Source organism: Phoenix dactylifera, chromosome 4, assembly GCF_009389715.1.
Source record: "Phoenix dactylifera cultivar Barhee BC4 chromosome 4, palm_55x_up_171113_PBpolish2nd_filt_p, whole genome shotgun sequence".
Classification (NCBI taxonomy): Eukaryota; Viridiplantae; Streptophyta; class Magnoliopsida; order Arecales; family Arecaceae; genus Phoenix; species Phoenix dactylifera.
The window spans coordinates 24,312,468-24,331,460 of NC_052395.1; the positions used below are offsets into that span (position 1 = coordinate 24,312,468).

General features: G+C 43.0%; 3 protein-coding genes across 7 annotated transcripts in view; all 3 read left to right on the forward strand.

The window, feature by feature from the left end:
- The window catches only part of LOC103716828 (tyrosyl-DNA phosphodiesterase 1), a 58,910-nt gene that overhangs the window by 22,853 nt on the left and 17,064 nt on the right, over positions 1-18,993 (forward strand). The gene's annotated exons all lie outside the window — the stretch shown is intronic.
- LOC120110578 lies at positions 4-7,057 on the forward strand. 2 transcript variants are annotated; one of them, XM_039125925.1, is made up of 2 exons: positions 4-4,875; positions 4,974-7,057. In XM_039125925.1, the coding sequence occupies exon 1, from the start codon at positions 2,795-2,797 to the stop codon at positions 4,523-4,525; it is 1,731 nt and encodes a 576-aa protein (XP_038981853.1). In that variant the 5' UTR covers positions 4-2,794; the 3' UTR covers positions 4,526-4,875; positions 4,974-7,057. The 2 variants fall into 2 exon arrangements, with proteins under 2 accessions (XP_038981853.1, XP_038981852.1); XM_039125924.1 differs by having other exon boundaries at positions 4-4,721; positions 4,800-4,993.
- On the forward strand, positions 16,630-18,063 carry LOC120110579. Its single transcript, XM_039125926.1, has 2 exons — positions 16,630-16,787; positions 16,880-18,063. Exons 1-2 carry the CDS (start codon positions 16,778-16,780, stop codon positions 17,902-17,904), a joined length of 1,035 nt encoding a protein of 344 aa, XP_038981854.1. The 5' UTR covers positions 16,630-16,777; the 3' UTR covers positions 17,905-18,063.

Genomic DNA, 18,993 nt, shown 5'->3' on the forward strand with positions numbered 1-18,993 from the left:
CCTCCCATTTTTCAGTCTGTAGATCTAAATTTTCATAAACTAGTTTCTTGGTGTTCTGAGTTGCTGCTTGTAGCATTGCTATCCTAAGCATTTCCATTTGAACTTATATCCCCAAATTGGTTAATGACATGATTTTGTTTATAATGCATCTCTGGATGTTAATTGTTTTCCACTTCCATTCCTATGTTGATGGTATCATCAAAAAAATCTTTTGCATTAGTATGATGGAATACTAGCTTTTCTTTTTTATTTGTGTCAAATGAAAATTGAATATGAATATTAATATTTGTCTCATGTTGAGAATTTACATGCTCGTTAATTCTTGCACCTGATTCCTTTCTTTCTCTACTCACGATGTTCATATCATAATTCGTATTTGGAAAATTTTCAAATTTAATCTGTCAAAAGGTTTCGTCTGTGGGTGTTGGTGTTTGGGCTGTTCCAAACAGATTTTGCACTATTTTTTTTGATATATTTAAAAATTATTAACTGCTATGCATCCTGTGCTTGGTGTCCATACTGGCCTGGCACAGGCAAGCACTTGAAACCTTGATTTGCCATCTCTGGGTCTACTAGTAGTCTGCTTTGTACTGTGAACTTAATCTTCTAGTTACAAGTTATTGAACCAGTTTTAATGTTCCTTTTGTTTTAGCAGATCTTGTTTCTAATACATTATAATCTTTATTCATAGATATGCAGTATTGCAGTAGCTGCTTTTTCAGCAATTCTTGAAAATGACTTGTATATTTGTAATTACAAGTGGTGCAAATGTACTATTGCTTCTTCAGTACAATTTCTTACCTTTTTTTAATCAAGGAATACATGCTTCAAATGCTTTTTGATTTATTAAAAGAACAGGATGTATTAGGTTATTCTAGTCTTCTGTATTTACTTTTATGATGATTGTTTTGAAGGATATGACAACATTAAATATGCACATGAATATTTAGCGCAGTGGCGATTTGTGCCAATTAAAATCATGAAATCTTGATGCTCTGGAGTACGAGATCATTTATAATTCTCACCTTTCAAATACATATATCGGAAGTAAAATATCATCTTAGATTCGGTGAGCAGAATTGTTGCTGAGAAGAAAAAAAACATTGACATAGTTGCGTGGTTGAATTGTTGCATTATATTAACACGTGATTTTGTAAAGTAGATAATCACGAAGCAAGCAATCGTGGGCTGATAAACCATATGGTCATGGAATTGTCTAAGACAACAGTGGGCATAATCACTATAGATGCTTTCAGAATTCTATTTTTGCTTGGTTCTAAATCTTAACCTCTTGGATAAAACAAAATCCTAAGTTATGACATCATATATCTCACTTCCTGATTTTTTTCCTGCTTCTAAAGGACAGTGATTGGTATTTTAAATTAATTCCCATCGTGGTTGTCTTACACTTTCTTGTTTCTTGACTCTTCAAGACATATCTGAGTCCTATTCAAAGACTTTTTTTGTTGAACATACCTATATTATTTTTGTCTGACCCCTGCAACATTTTTATAAATGATGCATCTTGACTTCATGTATCGTATTCCGTTTTAACCTTACATGCCTAGGCCCTCATAGTGCCAACTTCACTTATAGTGCCAGCTTCACGTCCGTAAAGCATGTGCAGTCACTTAGTCTGGACATGCCTTTCCACAATGTTATCTTGTGCCTTAATCCACATAATATCATTGTGCATCACTCCATTTTCTTTGATTTTTTTAGATCTAATTTAGCTAAAATTTTCAGATGGAATATCCTTGGCTTCCATACATTTGTTTTCTTTTCTAAGCCTACTATGCTCAACTTTATAGGGAAGTGGGCTGGGCTTGATACTTCTTATGAAGTGAACACCATATTAGCTGCAAACCTTAGCACCTCTCAAATATTGTTGATTCATCATCAACAAATGCACTGAGACATAGGATCAAGGTCTGCTGAACCGACCTGTACCGGTCGGTTCAGCCCGTACCGGACCGGTACCGACTGTTACCGGTCCAGTACGAGGGTATAAAACGGTTCCGACCCATTATGGGTCGGAACCGTTCGGTTCGACCCCCGTACCGGTGCGGTTCGCACCGGTATATAACTGAACCGGGTTCGGTTTGCACCGGTACATAACCGAACCGGTGCGAACCGAGCCGGTTCGCACCGGTTCGGTGCTGAAACCAGCGTGGCCACAGCGTTGGAGTGCCACAGTGTGGCACTTTGACAAAGTGCCAGTGTGGCACTTCGAAGGTGCCACACTGGGGCACTTTCGAAGGTGCCCCTTTGTGCGGCACTTCGAAGTGCCGGTGCGGCACTTTGAAGGTGCAAGTGCCGCACCGTGGCAAAATCCAACGTGCACAGTGGCTCAACGGTTGGCTATAAAAGCCGACCGAATGCAATCAACAAATCCATCAGCTTAGGTGAAGAAAAGGCAGAGAGAAAGGAGGAGATAAAGAAGCGAAAGGCGTGAAAAAAAATTAGAAGGGTCGGAGAGCGTCGTTTTTCTTGAAGAAAAATCCAGCAAAAACTAAATAAGGTAAAATTTCTTTCCCCTACATTGGTTTTTTAATATTTCATTTAAATTGCTTAAAAAGATTAAGTCAAAAATTGCCAAAAAATAGGAAATGATTCAATGATTCCATTTCGTCTTGAATTTTTTATATGTTGTCGATATATGGACAATGTTAATGATGACATTAACTTTTGTTTTTACAGAATTTATATAATTTATAATTTAATTAAAAAATTAATTAAATAATTTTTAATTACAAAAAAATAGAAATTGAAAAAAATTAATGTGGTCGTAGGAATGGAGCCATCAAGAAGAGGGCAACCCCAAGAGCGTAATATTGGCTGGGAGCATGGGAAGATGCTCGGTGAACGGCACCAGTTTCAGTGCAATTATTGCCACAAGTGCTTCAAAGGAGGAGGGGTAACCAGATTAAAGCAACACTTAGCCGGTAATTCTCGTGAGATATCTGCATGTTCGGAGTGCCCACCGAGTACCCGTCAGCTGATGAGGAAAAACCTTGCTGAGATCAAAGCAGCCAAGGAGAGGGCTGCCAAACAGAAAGCGGAGGTGGAACGCCAAGCTGCAGAAGCACCTTCCTATCACTTGATGGAGTCACAGGAGGTCGAGGGTCCAGATGAAGAGGCACAGATCCAGGCTGCCATGCGGGCGAGTCTGGATGATCGGTGGCAGCAGGAGGTGGCGAGGCATCGGGCTCGATTTGGGCCCTCGTTTTTCGAGTCGGGCGCCGGTTCTGGTGGAAGCAGACAAGATCCAGAGTTTCAAAGGACAACCTCAGTCAGGGAGGGCGAGGGCAGAGGACGTAGCCGGATTGCATCTATCTTGGGTGGTTTTGGTGGCCGAAAGAAGTCTTCCGGAGGGATTCCACCAGGTGCGTCAATCCATGATGTAGATCCGCATGCCTTCCACAGGAGAGATTCGAAGCAGCAAAGAGTAGACACAATGTGGAAGAAGGAGAAGAAGAAAGATATGTGGCGAGCTATTGGATCCTGGTTCCACTTCAGCCACATTCCAGCGAATGCTGCAGACAATACATACTACAAGTCTGCCATTTCTGCCATACAGTCTGCCGGTCCCGGTGTCGATCCTCCAGGCCCGAAGGACATCTACGGTGAGCTTCTTGACAACAATGAGGAGCTAGAGAATTGGATTGGCTCATATAAGAGCAAGTGGCCCACATATGGGCTCACTCTGATGTGTGATGGTTGGACCGGTCCGACAAAGCGGGCCATCATCAACTTTCTGACATACTGTGATACAAAGACCTTCCACCAGTCAGTTGATGCTTCGGATAAGGTGCACAACGCCAATTACATCCTCAGACTTATGGAGGAGGTGATTGATCAGATTGGAGAGGAGAATATCGTGCAGGTCGTCACTGATAACGGGCCGCAATATAAGTTGGCCGGGCAGGTCTTGATAGAGTGGCGACCACAAATTTTCTGGACCCCATGTGCTGCACATTGCATCGACCTCATCCTGATGGACACTGGAAAGATCTGTAGGGTGCAACATACGGTGGAGATAGCCCAACGCATCACCAGGTATATTTATAGCCATACTTGGGTTTTTTCATTAATGAGAAGGTATGCAGGGGGAGAAATTCTTAGACCAGGAGTCACACGGTTTGCTACGAATTACATTGCACTTGATAGCCTTATCGAGAAGAAAGGAGCCCTACGTCAGATGTTTGTCAGTCCCGAGTGGCAGGAAAGTAGATATGCCCAGGCCGGCACTGAAGGAAGCAGAATGGAAGACTTGGTAAGCAGGCAGTCATTCTGGCAGCGGGCCAATGCGATAGTCAAGGCTATCAAACCATTATATGAAGTACTGCGGGCCGTGGATAGCGAGAGGTACCCCCAGATGGGCTTTTTGTATCACATGATGAAGAAGGCAAAGGCTCAGATCATGGAGGCAGATGTAGCCCATGCCCAGGAGTACATCGACATCATTGAGCGGCGATGGGGAGCCCAAATGGGTAGGGAATTGCATCTAGCAGGTAAGCGATAATATTGATAATTATACTGATTGATATATTTGTATAATTATACTAAGATGGTGTCATCTATGTGCAGCATACTATCTGAATCCTCGGTTTCAGTACGAGAGTGGAATTGGTATGGATGATGAACTTCTTCATGCTCTGCGTAATGTTATTTATAAGATGGAGCCTGATCCAGAAATCGCCGCGTCATGTATAGAAGAGGTAACTATGATTTAGTAACATATGTAAATATATCGGATCTTATATTATTGACATACTACAACAAGCTTCTTTCCACAGACCAAATTATTTCGAGAGGGCAGCCATAGCTTTGGACAGCGACCAGCTGTCGTGAGCAAGACAACTATGAATTCAGGTACAATACAAATCTGCAAGACACCTCTGCATATGAATTATCTTCGACAATGAGGCCATCATATATGTAAAATGTAATTATCTTCAATATTTTTGCAGCTGAATGGTGGATTCATTTTGGCGGATCCGCAAAAAATCTTAAGCGGATAGCTATCCGGATTCTCTCCCAAACGGTCTCCTCGAGTGGCTGTGAGCGCAACTGGTCCGCCTTCGGCCTCATCCACAGCAAATAGAGAAACCGTTTGACACAAAAGCGCCTCAACGGCCTAGTTTATGTGCACTACAATCTGCGGTTGAGGCTAAAATGCATTCAGGAGGAAGTGGAGCTCAAGTATGCAGATCCCATCTATAGGACTTTTACAGATGATGAAGATAATCCTATGCTCGACTGGCTTGCGGCCCAGCAGCAGGAGCCCGAGCTTGATGAGCCAGGATCGCCTCGACGACTAGCCAGCATCATAGCCACTGAGGCTATGGTCGATCCACAGCAATGGGCTGAGGGCAACATTCCACGTACTCCTACAGCTGATATGACGTGGCTAGAGGGGAGCCAGTCACCGCATGACTGGTACGATGCTTCCATTCAGAGAGATGATCCTCTCATGCGAGGACGAGGACGCTCTAGTACCCAGTCGACTCGATCAGAAGGGCGTCAATCCCAGCAAAGAAGAAAAGGAAAGGAAAGGGCTCCAATGGAGAGTGTCGAGGAGACTTGGATCAGCAGCGATGAAGGTTCTGGTGGTGATGGATCTACTAGCCATGGAGGAAGTGGAGGACAGTATGGTACTACTTATAAGACACAGCCGGAGGAAGGTTTTCGATACACCGGTGAGTCTCAGTTTACGCATGCTACACAAGATACGGACCATAGTAGGCCGTCTGATATAGGCCGGTCGAATACCATTGCATATCGAAGAAGAGCTCCTCGAGGTCGTTCAAGAGGCCAGGATGCAGCTGCAGATGACCTTCCATGTGGAGTCGGATCCATTGATGTATCAAGTTCCGAGTCTTCCTATTATCCGCAGCCTCAGCCAGCCTATGGATATGGTGCATCGGAGTCATCTGCCGGTGGCTACTACCCTGCGCAGCCCGGAGGGTCTTACGGGTCGGATTTTGGTACCGGCATATTCGGATGGGCCCCTTATCAAGACACCTCTCAGAGCCAGAGTTTCAGCGAGAGATCCGAGAGTTCTTATGACCCGACGCGCATTCCTCGATGATTGAGCATACAAGACTACAATGCCGCTTGGTTAGAGGGATGGGTTGATCTGCCTCCATATTATGCTGATAATCCAGATATTGACGAGAAGCATCGCCACTCGATCCGATTTTAGATATTCGAGAGTGCTTTAAATGTATGTAATTGATTGTATCTTAATTTGAAAATATTTTATGTTCTTCATCTCATTATTTGAATCATTTGGAAGTAATAAGTTGCATCATCTAGTTTTAACCTTAAACCTAAACATAAAAACATTAAAAAAGTATCCAAAAGTGAAAGAACTCCCCCAAAAAAAAAAACGACAATGGGGTCGAAACCAGGCCGAATGTGCCCCATCGGTACGGTATCGGATCGGCTCGGTTTGGCACCGGTACCGTACCATTACTGGAGCCGACCGGTACGTCGGTACCATCGGTACCGCGAACCTATGATAGGATTGATTTGGTGTTGTTGAGAAGAAGTCCTTTTGTGACTTCTAAAGTAAAATAATTGCTTTTGTAAAGAATAAATATTTAGTTATGTAACTTGAGATGTGCTTATCATTTGAGCATAAGCCAAGAAGTGGCTGTTAGGAGAAGCTAGAAAAAAATCATCTAGGCTTATATGCATTTGCTCTGTGTTTTGTTTTCTTGATGATCCAAGCCAAGAAACAGACATTTTTTGTTCCTTCCTCACCTCCATGTAAGGCAATTTTTAGGTTTGAAAATTTTATATTGGTAATCCTTTTAAACCCAAGTAAATCCTATATATAGATGTATAAGTTAGATCCTAGTCCTAGACAAAGTTTCCTTTTGGGTCTACTAAACTAGAGTGGAGCCCACCTCCCTCAACGTTGCTCCAAAGTTTAGTTTGGATCCATATGGTTCAGCATTGACCCAAGCCTAGCTCAAGCTAGACCAAAACCTGATTTCTCCACGCACGCCGCAGAAAAATCAGAACGCAGCAGAAGGGCATGCGCGAGATCCCGTTCGTCGCATGAACGTATTTTAAAACCATCGTTCGTAGATAGATTAGGATTAAATACTTTTTATATGATTAGGAAGATCAGATCTTCACCTTGTGCAGGTAGATGAACACCGCAAATCTGATAATCGTGGATTTGTTGAAGGTTCGCTTAAAGCCGCACACGCGTCCGGCCTCTACGGGTATCCACACAAGGCAGAGGACCAATCCAAACACCTAAATCTCCCTGGGGTGCTAGCTCTCTTGCTGAGATTTGTTTTGATGGCTAAAATCCTCTTTTGATCTATCAACTCTTTGATTGATCTTAAGAGGAAGAAGGACTAGAAAAGGGAGGAAGAAGATCCCATCTTGCTGCCCCTTTTCTTTTGTCTTTTGGATGGAAGGAGGAAGGGAAGAAGCCAACGCCACCTTCCTTCTTTTTTTTTCTTTTTTTTTTCTTTGCGGCTGAAAAACCCAATGGGAGAGGTGCTGTTCACGGCTTTTAAGGAGAGGAGAGGAATCCCACGTATTTCCAAGGAGGGAGGTTCAAGGGGGCCCGCATGGAGGCTTTTTGAATCATCTTAAACGTGAGCTTCTAATTTTTAGGAGCTCATGTTTATCTCCCTCATTTTTTTTATGTTGGCGGCTGAAACCAAGAGGGATAAGAGGGCTTTCTCATGGCTCAAAGGAGAAGTCAAAAACCCCTTCACGGCTGCCCCTTTTATTCCTTTTTAAGATAAGGATTGGATCTAATGCGTGGGACCAATCCTTTTTAAGAGGGCTTTCCACTGTTTATACTGCCCCAGCTGAGGTCTTACGAACTTAGTCTTATAAATCACATAGAATCACTCCTCATCTATCAAGATCGATAGATTCCATGTAGGTGCATACCCTATTCCTACAGTGAACCTACTGCAGCCAATCTACACTACAAGGATCCATATGTCTACAGACCATGTATATGTGCAGTCAAACTACAATAATCTCACTGTGAGTAGCCAAAGCACCGCAAGTCAAAGGACCAGTCACACTACTGCAACATCAAGCAAGTCACTGACGAGTGGATAGACATCCAAGTGACTTCTTGTATTAGTCACGCTCAGTACCCTTGTTCTCTAACAAGCACCTGCACTATCACTTCAGTGTCCCTACACTGTGGACTCGAGTCATTCATCCATAAGAAAAGCGATCTATGCACTGATCTCATCGGATTGATCACCGTCCTCATGATGATCCATTGATCAGGAGCATTTAGAAATTAATCACCAATGATACATGGCTCAAATTTTCAACTCTTGAGAATATGTATCATCTTATTAATTTCTTGGACGATTCATAGACACATAAACAATATGAATGAAAAGAATGCCCATTTATTAATCAATAATAATAAAGTCAAGTACAAAACTATATCCCATAATTAATAATGTGTCAGCCAGATTGGCTTATAGAGCATACATCTAACAATCTTCCACTTGCACTAAAGCCAATCAGTCATATATCTAAGTTCCATCTTCTCAAGGTGGGCTTCAGTTTTCTGCTGACTTAGCTGCTTAGTGAACGGGTCCGCCACATTGTCCGTGGAATCTACTCTCTGCACCTTGACATATTTCTTTTCGAGGTAGTCGCGTATGAGGTGAAAGTGCCACTATATGTGCTTGGACTTTTGATGAGTCCTTGGCTCCTTAGTAAGAGTTATGGCGCCATTATTATCGCAGTAGAGTGTTATGGCATCTGATGACAGTACATCTAACTCTGCAATGAATCAGAAGGCTTCCTTTGCAGCTTCAGAGGTGGCGATATACTCAGCTTCCATGGTAGAATCAGCAATGATCGGTTGTTTGGAACTCTTCCAATTTACCGTACCACCATTGCACAAGAACACATATCCAGATGTAGACTTTCTATCATCAATATCAGTCATGAAGTCTGAATCTGTGTATACTTCTACCTTTAACTCTGATGCTCCTCCAAAGATCAAGAACAAATCTTTAGTTCTTCTCAAGTACTTGAGAATGTTCTTCACAGTTGTCCATTGCTCTTCGCTTGGATTCGACTGATATCTGCTAGTGACACTCACAGCAAGAGCTATATCAGGTCGTGTACACAGCATGACATACATGAGGCTCCCTATTGCAGAAGCATAAGGGATCTTGCTCATGCATTGAATCTCTTCAGATGTGTTGGGGCACATCTTCTTGGAGAGATGAATCCCATGCCTAAGGGGTAAAAGATTCCTTTTGGAGTTTTCCATGCTGAACCTCTTCAGCAACTCCTCTATGTACATCTTCTGTGATAGGCCAAGCATCCTCTTAGATCGTCTCTATAAACCTTAATCCCCAAAATATAGGATGCTTTCCCAAGGTCTTTTATGGAGAATTCTTTTGACAACCAGATCTTAACCGAGGTTAGCATGGGAATATCGTTCCCAATCAGGAGCATGTCGTCCACATACAATACGAGGAATACGACAGCACTCCCACTGACCTTTTTGTAAACACATGGTTCCTCTTCGTTCTTGATGAAATCAAATGATTTGATCACATCATTGAAACAAGTGTTCCAACTTCGAGATGCTTGCTTTAGTCCATAGTTGGACCTTTGCAGCTTGCAGACCTTGTGATCTCCATCACTGGAAGTGAAACCCAAAGGCTGCTCCATATAGATGTCTTCATCAAGATATCCATTTAGAAAAGCAGTTTTCACATCCATCTGCCATATTTCATAATCATGAAATGCTGCAATGGCAAGCAATGTTCAAATGGATTTCAGCATGGCTACAGGTGAAAAGATCTTCTGATAGTCAATACCTTCGCGCTGACTATACCCTTTCGCCACTAGCCTTGCCTTATAGGTCTCTATCTTTCCATCCGAACCTATCTTCCTTTTGTAGATCCATTTGCATCCAATAGGTACTATACCTTCTAGTGGATTTACTAAGATCCAGACTTGGTTGAAATGCATGGAGTCTATCTCTGACTTCATGGCTTCCAGCCATTTCTCGGAATCGATATCTGATATCGCTTCGTTGTAGGTATTGGGATCCTGTACGTGTTCCCTATCTCCCATGAGGAACATTTCTTTAGTATCCTCTATAAGCATACCTAAGTATCTATCAGGAGGATGGAAGACCCTACTAGATCTATGAGGTGGAGGAGGTACTACGTGTACTGGATATATATGAATAGGTTCTATAGGATCCATAACTTGTTGCTTTTCAGAGACTCTCTTCAAGCCCAATTTTTCTCCCACTGCCTCTATCAAGGATAAACTGTTTTTCCAAGAAGATAGCATGTCGGCTCACAAATACATTGTGATCCTCTGAGACGTAAAAATTATATCCTAATGACTTTTTAGGATATCCAATAAAACGAGCACATATGGTTCTAGGCTCTAACTTGTCCGCCTGCGGTCACTTGACGTGGGCCGAACATCTCCAAATCTTGAAATGACCAAGACTCGGCTTCTTACCATGCCATATCCCATACGGTGTGGTAGGAACAGATTTAGAGGGAACTCTATTCAACAAGTAAATTGCGGATAGTAAGGCATCTTTCCAAAGAAACATAGATAAATCAGTGAAGCTCATCATGGATCGGACCATTTCCAATAGAGTCTGATTCCTCCTTTCTGACACCCCGTTGAGTTGAGGTGTATCCGGAGGCATCCATTGTGAGACTATGCCATTTTTCTTGAGATAGTTTCGGAATTTTCCACTAAGGTATCTCCTCCTCGATCTGATCGAAGAGCTTTTAGGGATTTTCCAGTTTGTTTTTCTACTTCATTTCTGAACTCTTTGAACTTTTCAAAAGATTCAGATGTGTCTCATAAGATACGCATCCATATTATGAAAAATCATCGGTAAAGGTAATGAAGTATGAATAACGACCCCTGGCTAGCACATCGAATGGGCCACACACATCGGTATGAACCAGGGTAAGTATCTCAGTGGTCCTCTTTTCATGTCCTACAAAGGGTAATCTAGCCATTTTTTCTTGAAGACAAGACTCGCAAACTGGATATGACTCGGAAGTCAATGAGCCAAGAAACCCATCTTTCTCCATTTTGTTCATTCTGTCCTCTCCAATATGGCCAAGCCTGAGGTGCCACAAATACTTCTGGTTTATCTCATCTCTGGATCTTTTGGATCCTATGGCACTCACTACTTGTTCAGACACTACTTGTGCAACTAATTTATTTTTGAAATAATTAGAACAACAGTCTTTGTCAAATATAAAAACATGACCATCTTGCGCTAAACACGAAACAGAAATCAAATTCTTGCTAGTAGTAGGGACATAATAACAGTTTCTAAGCAACAAACTAAAACCAGACGGTAGTCGCAGAGGATAGGTGCCCATAGCTACATTCGCAACTCTTGCCCCGTTGCCAACCCGAAGGGTTACTGCACCTTCCGCTAGCCTTCTACTTTCCTTTAGATCCTGTATAGTAGTGCACAAGTGAGCACTAGAACCAGAATCTATAACCCAACTAGAAGTAGAAGAAACCGTAAGGTTAGTTTCAATTACGAGCAAGTTTAACATACCTTATGAAGGTATGTCTGCCTTTTTGTTCTTCAGGCTCTCGAGATATGAAGGGCAGTTCCTTTTCCAGTGGCCGTTGACGTTGCAGTGGAAACATTTTTCTTTGTCATTAGCCTTTTTCTTTTGAACTTCCTTCTTTGGTTTCTTGTCTTTCTTTTGCTTCTTCGCTGGCTTCTTTTTATTCCAAGTAGACTTTATCTTGGAATCAGAAGTCAACTCAGCAGCAAGAACAGTGCCCCTTGAACCTTTCAAGGCCCTTTCAGCAGTTACCAACATATTTAACAGTTCGGTCTTAGTGCATTAAATCTTATTCATATGGTAGTTTACTATAAACTGCCCAAATGAATCAGGAAGGGATTGCAGGATCAGATCTATTTGCAATTCCTTGTGCATGGTCATACCGAGCTTCTGAAGCTCTTCTAGGTCCTTCATCATAGTCAAACAGTGATCGTGGACAGACTGCCCCTCGCGTATCTTTGCCTTGAAGAGCCTCTTAGACACTTCAAAGCGTGCTGTGGGGCTTTGCTCACCATACAACTCTTGCAGGTGTGCCAATATTTATCTAGCAGTTTTTATATTCTCATGCTGGCATTGGAGTTCATTTGACATGGATGCCATGATGTAGCACTTGACCCTAATGTCATCGTCCGTCCATTTTTCATGCGTCTCACGCTGTTCATCGGTCGGACGTGATGGTAACCTAGGGATATCGTTGTCGAGCACATTACCTATTTTCTCGCAACTCAGAACAATTTTCAGGTTTTTTAGCCAGTCTTTGTAATTAGTTCCGGTCAATCGGTTGGTCTCAAGAATACGGATCAAAGGGCTCAAAGCTGACATTGTGATCTATAGAGAGTAAAGATTCTAGTTAAACTTTATACTTGAACTCTATTTGTTTTAGGAACTTTAAAAACAAATGTACTCCTACTATTTTCTCAAATCCCTCACACTCTCCTGGTGGAGAAACGAAAATCTTACGCAACTAGGGTTTCTAGTGGGTACTACGGTCCCGCCAATTTACATGCCGCCTCACCTAACGGTTACTGGTGACATATAAATGGATGAGTGTACAACTCTTGTACAACGCTTCTTAAGCAAATTGCAGTGCTACTTGGTCTCTAAGTTATGAAAACCTTACCTAACAATTATTGATTCCATTTCTTCGTTAAGTCAGATCCACCGTATAACCGCAGAAATAAAGTCGTCATTGGGTCCTCACCTAACAGTTATTGGCGCCCAACCCCATCTTTACCCCTACAACATCTCATGTCAATAGAGAGGTCCAGCCCCCGATACAACTTGCCCATTGTGTCCAGCCGAGACAAATCAACACCGGAAAGACCTTAGCAACTCTACTACGGTGGAAGACCTATGAACTTAATATTGCGTAATCATGTCTTAGTGTTTGCAACCTTGTGCTCTTCATAAGAGGTAATCGAGCAATTGACCAGGTAAGCAGGTGGGAGGCTCCCCTTACTCAGAGAGTAAGGTCCTAATTAAGTAACCACCTTTCATGCTCTCCTAGACACTAATTAGATCAATTAATCTAATATGACTAGCTCATGTTGGTTCACTCTCGACTGATTGAGGAGGTTTTAATTTAGGTCTCTAACGATTGACTATCCACATCTCATGCAAATATATTTCTACCCGCTATGCATAGACATAAACATAAACATCCAGGCATAATATCAACATATAAATGTAACTGGTGATGATCATGGATCTAGGATGAGGTCATAGTACAAGCACATGCATGTCAATTGGTTAGATCGTCTTCAACTCTTGACTCGATCTTGATCCCCTAGGTTCAATTGTGATCAACTCCTTGATCCATCTTTAATCAACCCTTGATCTCGATCCGCGCAAGTTGTGCTTGTTGAGGTATGTATCGATCAAGGAAAGCCGTACCGGTCCGTACCGGCCGGTACGGGCCGGTACGAACCGGTCCGGTGCTTGACCGGTACCGGAGAGCGATGAAAACCGGTATATCCGGTTTTCATCTGTGTACCGGCCGGTACGGACCCCGTACCGGCCGGTACGGGACTCGTACCGGTGCGAACCGGCCGGTTCGCACCGGTACGGGTGGTTTTTTTTTTTTTTTTTTACGAAACCACAGCTTCGCGCTGTGGTTTCAAAAACCACGCGCGCGCGTGGTTTCAAAAACCACGCGCCGCGCGTGGTTTTAGGGAGAAGTGGCCCACGGGGCCACTTCTTTCAATTTTTTTTTTTTTTTTCGGGGAACCACAGCGAGGCGCTGTGGTTCCCAAAACCACCGCGGCGCGTGGTTTCAAAAACCACGCGCCGCGCGTGGTTTTGTGAAGGAAGTGGCCAACCGGCCACTTCTTTCAATGAAAAAAAAAAAAAAATTGCTGTGGCCGACAGGCCACAGCTTTCTCCCTTTTTTTAATAGGAAAAGGAGTGGCCGGAGGCCACTCCTTCCCATTAAAAACCAAGAAGCGGCCGACCGGCCACTTCTTTCCGTACGAATTTAACATTACTAAGCTGGAATTTTCTGTTAATCTGGGATTAACTTAAGCCTCTCGTTCGGTTATAAAAACCGAACGAGGCTCACTTCTTTCCCAAACAATTTGAGGTTGAGACTTGAGAGGTTCTAGTTAAGGTGCGGAGACGGAAAGATTTGAGAGATAGCGAGGAGGAGGTCCTGCCCAAAAAATCCAGCGGAGACCATTTAAGGTGCGGTTTTTTTATCCTATATTATTTCATTAATTTTGTTAATAATTTATTTAAAAAAAATAGTTTATAAATTACTTAAATAATAAGATAATGCAAAAATTTACTTTATTAGCTTAATTTTTTGATAAGTTGTCCTTTTATGATAGAAATGGGTTCTATTTAAGGTGCGGAGACGGAAAGATTTGAGAGATAGCGAGGAGGAGGTCCTGCCCAAAAAATCCAGCGGAGACTATTTAAGGTGCGGTTTTTTTATCCTATATTATTTCATTAATTTTGTTAATAATTTATTTAAAAAAATAGTTTATAAATTACTTAAATAATAAGATAATGCAAAAATTTACTTTATTAGCTTAATTTTTTGATAAGTTGTCCTTTTATGATAGAAATGGAGCCATCAAGAAAAACGAACCCTGCAAAGCGTGATATTGGCTGGTCTTATGGGCGAAGACTTGGAAGTGAGGGGCAACGACACCAGTTTCAATGCAAGTTTTGCGACAAGATTTTCAAGGGAGGAGGGGTAACCAGGTTGAAGCAACACTTAGCCGGAAATTCCGGTGAGGTTGCTACGTGCCGAAATTGTCCTAACGAGATTCGTGTGCTGATGAGGCAGAATCTTGCTGAGGCCAAAGAAGCGAAGGAGGTGGCTTCCAAGAAGAGGGCGGAGGTCGATCGCCAAGCGGCAGAGCCACCTTCCTATCACTCTAGGGAGCCAGAGGAGGTCGAGGATCTAGATGAGGAGGAGGCAGATATTCAGGCGGCCATGCATGCAAGCCTGGATGATCAGTGGCAGCAGGAGGAGGTGGCCAAGCATAGGGCTCGATTTGGGCCCTCTGCATACGAGTCGGGCGGCGGTTCTCGAAGCACTAGACAAGATCCAGAGTTCTTGAGGACAACTTCAGTAAGGGAGGGCGTCGGCAAAGAACGTGGCCGGATTGCATCTATGCTGGGTGGTTTTGGTAGCCGAAAGAAGTCATCTAGAGGAGTTGCAGAAGGAGCGACAATTCATGATGTAGATCCGCATGCTCTCCCCAGTAGAGATTCAAGGCAGCAGAGGGTAGACACAATGTGGATGAAGGATAAGAAGAAAACTATGTGGCGAGCTATTGGATCCTGGTTTCACTTCAGCCACATCCCAGCGAATGTGGCAGACAATACATACTACAGGTCTGACATTGCCGCCATACAAGCTGCCGGTCCCGGTGTAGCTCCTCCAGGCCCGAAGGATATATACGGTGAGCTTCTTGACAACAATAAGGAGGAGCTGGAGAATTGGATTGACTCCTACAAGAGCAAGTGGCCCATATATGGACTAACCATCATGTGCGATGGTTGGACCGGTCCGACCAGGCGGAGCATCATCAACTTCCTGACATACTGTGATGCTAAGACCTTCTTCCACAAGTCGATTGATGCTTCGGCTTCTGTGCACAACACCTCGTACATGCTGAAACTTATGGAGGATGTGATTGATCTGGTAGGAGAGGAGAATGTCGTGCAGGTCGTCACTGATAATGGGCCGCAATATAAGGCTGCCGGGTAAGTCTTGATGGAGCGGCGGCCACATATTTTCTGGACCCCATGTGCTGCACATTGTATCGATCTTATGTTGATGGACATTGGAAAGATCCGTAGGGTGCAACAAACGGTGGAGACAGCCCAACGCATTACGAGGTATATTTATAACCATAACTGGGTTCTTTCATTGATGAGAAAGTATGCAGGGGGAGAGATTCTGAGACCAGGAGTCACACGGTTTGCTACCAACTTCATCGCACTTGATAGCATACTCGAGAAGAGAGGAGCCTTACGTCAGATGTTTGCCAGTCCGGAGTGGTATGATAGTAGATATTCTTATGCCGGCTCTGAAGGGAGCAAGATAGAAGACTTGGTGACGAGACAACCATTCTGGCAGCGGGCTACTACAATAGTCAAGGCTATCAAACCATTATATGAAGTGCTGCGGGCCGTAGATAGCGAGATCTACCCCCAGATGCGGTTTTTGTATCACATGATGGTCAAGGCAAAGGATCAGATTATGGAGGCAGATCCAGCACATGGCCGGTCATACATCAACATCATTGAGCAACGGTGGGGAGCGCAAATGGGTACGGAATTACATCTAGCAGGTAAACTAAGATATAATTATAGTGACAATTATAGTGATGGATATAATTATATAATTATGCTAAGATAGTCTCGTATATGTGCAGCATACTACCTAAACCCCCGGTTTCAGTACAGCATAGATGGAATTGGTATGGATGAAACACTTCTGGATGCTTTGCGTAATGTGATTTACAAGATGGAGGCAGATCCAGAAAAAGCGGCCCTATGTCTTGAAGAGGTAATTATGATTTAGTAATTACTAGCATGTGTAAGTATATCAGCATCTTCAATTATTAACATGGTTTTCTTATGCTTATTTTTCACAGAGCAAATTATTTAGAGAGGGCAGCTACAGTTTTGGCCAACGAGCGGCTGTCGTCAGCAAACACAATATGAATCCAGGTACGTGACACATCAGCAAAACATTCACCTGGTGTTACTTAGTTACTATTATGGAACTATCATATATGTAATCTTCATAAATATTTTTGCAGCTGAATGGTGGGTGCATTTTGGCGGATCCGCGAGAAATCTAAAGCGGATAGCTATCCGGATCCTCTCCCAAACAGTCTCCTCTAGTGGATGTGAGCGCAATTGGTCCACCTTCGCCCTTATCCACAGCAAACAAAGAAACCGTTTGACGCAAAAGCGCCTCAACGACCTTGTTTATGTGCATTACAATTTGCGGTTGAGGCTAAAGTGCATCCAGGAGGAAGTGGAGCTCAAGTATACAGATCCGATTTACGGGTCCTTCACCGCTGATGACGATGATCCACTACTCGGCTGGCTTGTAGGCCAGCAGCAGGAGCCCGAGCTTGACGAGCCAGGATCGCCTCCACGACCAGCTACCTTCATAGCCACCGAAGCTGGGGTCGATCCAGAGCAATGGGCTGAGCGCAATATTCCACGCACTCCCAGAGCTGATCAGCCGCAGGCACAGGGGAGCCAGACAGAGAGGGCCAGGAAAGGAAAACAAAGAATCCCAATGGAGAGTGTCGAGGAAGAGACTTGGACTAGTAGCGATGAAGGTTCTGGTGGTGATGGATCTTCTAGCCATGGAGGGAGCGGAGGACAGTATGGTACTCATGAGACACAGCCGGAGGGTGGTCTTTATTTCACCGGTGAGTCCCAATTTATGGGTGCTACACAGGATACGGACCACGGTCGACCACCTGATAGAGATCGTGAGGATATTATTGGATATAGAAGACGGGCTCCTCGAGGTCGTTCAGGAAGACAGGATACGACTGCAGATCCGAGGACATACGGATACGGATTCTATTATCCACAGCCTCAGCCTGACGAATACGGATATGGTGCATTGGATTTTGCTTCCGCCATATTTGGATGGGCTCCTACACAATCAGAGGACACCTCTCAGAGCCAGAGCGTGAGCGAGAGATCCGACAGTTCTTATAATCTGGCGCGTGTTCCTTCTGATTGGGTTGATTTGCCTCCTCCTGATTATACTTATGATCCAGATATCTACGAGAGCCATCGGCACTCGTCCCGATTTTAGATATCCTAGAGTACTTTAAATGTATGTAAATGATTGTATCTTAATTCGAAGATATTTTATGTGTATGATTTTATCATTTCGAACGGGAGGAAAACGTAACATGCAATCATGCATCATATATGTTTCAAATTTCAACCCTAAATTTAAATATGAAAATATCAAAAATCATGAAAAAAGTAATAAAAAAACATCAATTTTCATTTAATTTAAGATCCAACAGAGACAACATTAAAAAAAAAAAAGTCTGACTCGTGGAGCCCGGCCGGTACCGGTCCGGCCGGCGACCGGTACGCCGGACCGGACCGGTACGGCGGACCTTGGTATCGATCAACCATCGACGTGCAACACACATCACAGATTACATCCCAGATTAAATTTTAAAAATAAAAGAATAAATTATAACCCTTTTTCATGAGACACGCAGGTCTCTAATACATGAATTTAAGATGCACGCAGACATCTAAAAATCAAAATTACATGCCATCACATAATATCACAGAACATCGTAGAACATTTCAGCACATTCAAAAGGGTTCATCCATGATCATCACCATACGCATCTCATGCATAAATATAATTTTCAGATCTGTAATTTAACTGATTATGTCATTTCATGACTTGCTGATTATGCAAGATATGATTCTAAACATTTGTAATCATATTATCAAAGCAATAGAATCATTAATCCAAGCATACAAAAATCAGCATGCAAAAAATCAGCAACCTAAAATTCTGCATGCAGAAAATTTCAGCAAGCATAATATTTTAAATTTCAGAACTAATATGCCTTTAATGATTAATCCTAATCTTAATCTACATAACCTGGCTCTGATACAACTATTGGGATCCCACGCACGCCGTAGAAAAATCAGAACGCAGCGAAAGGGCATGCACGAGATCCCGTTCATCGCATGAATGTATTTTAGAACAATCGTTTGTAGATAGATTAGGATTAAATACTTTTTATATGATTAGGAAGATCAGATCTTCACCTTGTGCGGGTAGATGAACACCGCAAATCTGATGATCGTGGATTTGTTGAAGGTTCGCTTGAAGCCGCACACGCGTCCGGCCTCTATGGGTGTCCAT

Coding starts and splice junctions, on each gene's coding strand:
- LOC120110578 (XM_039125925.1), top strand. CDS start 2,795: ATGGAGCCATCAAGAAGAGGGCAACCCCAAGAGCGTAATATTGGCTGG.